This window comes from Hippocampus comes, unplaced genomic scaffold (assembly GCF_001891065.2).
Source record: "Hippocampus comes isolate QL1 unplaced genomic scaffold, H_comes_QL1_v1.1 scaffold68, whole genome shotgun sequence".
Taxonomy (NCBI): domain Eukaryota; kingdom Metazoa; phylum Chordata; class Actinopteri; order Syngnathiformes; family Syngnathidae; genus Hippocampus; species Hippocampus comes.
This window is the reverse complement of record NW_017805625.1, coordinates 6,428,954-6,430,925: the sequence shown is the minus strand read 5'-3', so window position 1 is coordinate 6,430,925 and position 1,972 is coordinate 6,428,954. Positions and strand designations below refer to the sequence as shown.

General features: G+C 39.8%; 1 protein-coding gene across 35 annotated transcripts in view; it reads left to right on the top strand.

Annotated features, from left to right (window-relative positions):
* The window catches only part of znf740a (zinc finger protein 740a), a 19,733-nt gene that overhangs the window by 3,014 nt on the left and 14,747 nt on the right, over positions 1–1,972 (top strand). For 31 of the 35 annotated variants that reach the window (XM_019880807.1, XM_019880836.1, XM_019880815.1 and 28 more), the window contains 2 exons: positions 349–469; positions 653–736. In XM_019880807.1, coding sequence (XP_019736366.1) covers positions 349–469; positions 653–736 — 205 coding nt within the window. The remainder of the gene's footprint in view (positions 1–348; positions 470–652; positions 737–1,972) is intronic. The other 4 variants (XM_019880835.1, XM_019880829.1, XM_019880818.1 and 1 more) reach the window with 1 other exon arrangement.

Genomic DNA, 1,972 nt, shown 5'->3' with positions numbered 1-1,972 from the left:
CGGTGTTGTGGGGGAGGAGGAGCACATGGAAGATGTGGAGGGGGTGGGGGATCTGGAGAGGAAAGCTGGGGGGAGGGGGGAGCAGGGCAGAGCCCTGCACAATAACAGCAGTTGTGTGCATAACAGGGGGAGCAGCACCACGGCCTTTTGGAGGGGATTGTAAGTTAATTCTCCATCAATCCTAGACAAAAGTTGTAAAATAAACCATCATTGTAGGATATTTATAAATAACTTACATAACTTTTCATTAACAAGACAGTCAGGAAAAGGTATGGACACAAACATCTTAGTTTATGACTGGTGCACAAGAAGTGTTGCTAAACGGCTATTCATTACTGTCCTCCTCAGGGCACAGGTGGAGATGAGAATGGTCCATCTTCCAAAGTGCAGAAAAACTTTATTTGTGACCACTGTTACGGAGCTTTTAGGAGCGGATACCACCTGAAGAGACATATCCTCATTCACACAGGTAGGCGTCATGCTATCAACTGTAGTGCCCTAAAACAGCAAATCTAAAATGGTCTGGATAATAGCACTCTGCAGCAAATGTAAGGTGTCAAATGGCCTGTTTGGTACAGTATAATAGGTTTTGCCTCACAGTTTTAGTGGTTTCTGTGGGAGCTTGAACTAAAACTGGTGCTCTTCGGTTTAGGGGAGAAGCCGTATGCTTGTGCCGTATGTGACATGAGGTTTATTCAGCGTTACCACCTGGAGAGACACAGCCTCATTCACACGGGTATGCGTCTTTTAACCTTACCCATTTTGCATATATATATATATATATATATATATCCTCCAGACTGCCTCTGTAGTCTGACACTTGTGGTAATGGACGGATGTTCAGGGTTCATTTTGTCTGTGGACAGTAATTTCCAACAAAGCCACCACCATGCTAAAAAAAAAAAAAAAAAAAAATCTGTTCGGCCGAAGCATTTCAAACACAACATTTGTCCTCTTAGTTGTTTCCTCAACACCAAGTAAACCTGCTCCAGGCGGTCTATCACAGTGTGTGGTCCATCAGTGCCAAGTCCACTATTTAAAAACCTTTGCTTTTTGTAGTTTAGCATTTTTCATGAATAGCTTCAGTACATTATTTTGGACTGCTACAGAACCTACAGACTTCATCTGCAGATTTGTTAATTTTTTTTTAATTCCATATGTGCGGATGCTACATCTGACCTTCATTAGTTGTTTTGATCCTGGGTCGCTTCCTTTTTTTAGACCCATTTTGTCTTAACACCAAAGGCCAAAAAGAATAGGTTGCATTGCTTTTGTGCTATGGGTCCCCAAAAATATGAATACTTATCGTACAAAGACAGAAATGTCTTTTTGCAAACATGCTTTTGAACTGCACACATTTCCATTTAGTCACTGGTGCATTAGGAGTTGAGAGACTTCTTTTTTTTTTTGTAGGCAACTTTAATGTGATAAAATTGAGTCAGCCGATTTATTGATGACCTCATTGATTTTTTTTTTTTTCAGCACATTTCAATCACTCCCCAAATGATATTTGCGTTATGGACCGGTTTCATTTTAAGACATATTTTGATCGACCATCATGGAAATTAATTAAAATAAATCATTAAAATGCAACTTCTTTTTCCACTGACTGCGGCGGATTCCATTAGTGGGCACCTGGTGCATGATTTTGTCTTCACCAAATGGCCAGTGTTACAGATTAAATCAGTAACTCTTCAGAATTTGTGCACCTTGGGGGTGATGTTGTTTGATATCAGGGCATGTTTAAACGTACTGTCCATACATACATTAAATACATATTTTTAAACACACATGCATAAATTCATTGAACTATGTGTACGTGTGTTCAATTATGGAGATGGGTAGTTTAAAGATTAACTAGAATACAGAGCGCAATACATCAGTTTCCACATGTAATTTATGAATGCAGACACTCAAGCTTATTAACACCTCCTACAACAGTGCCCCCTATGGTCACAATTTATGATGAGTC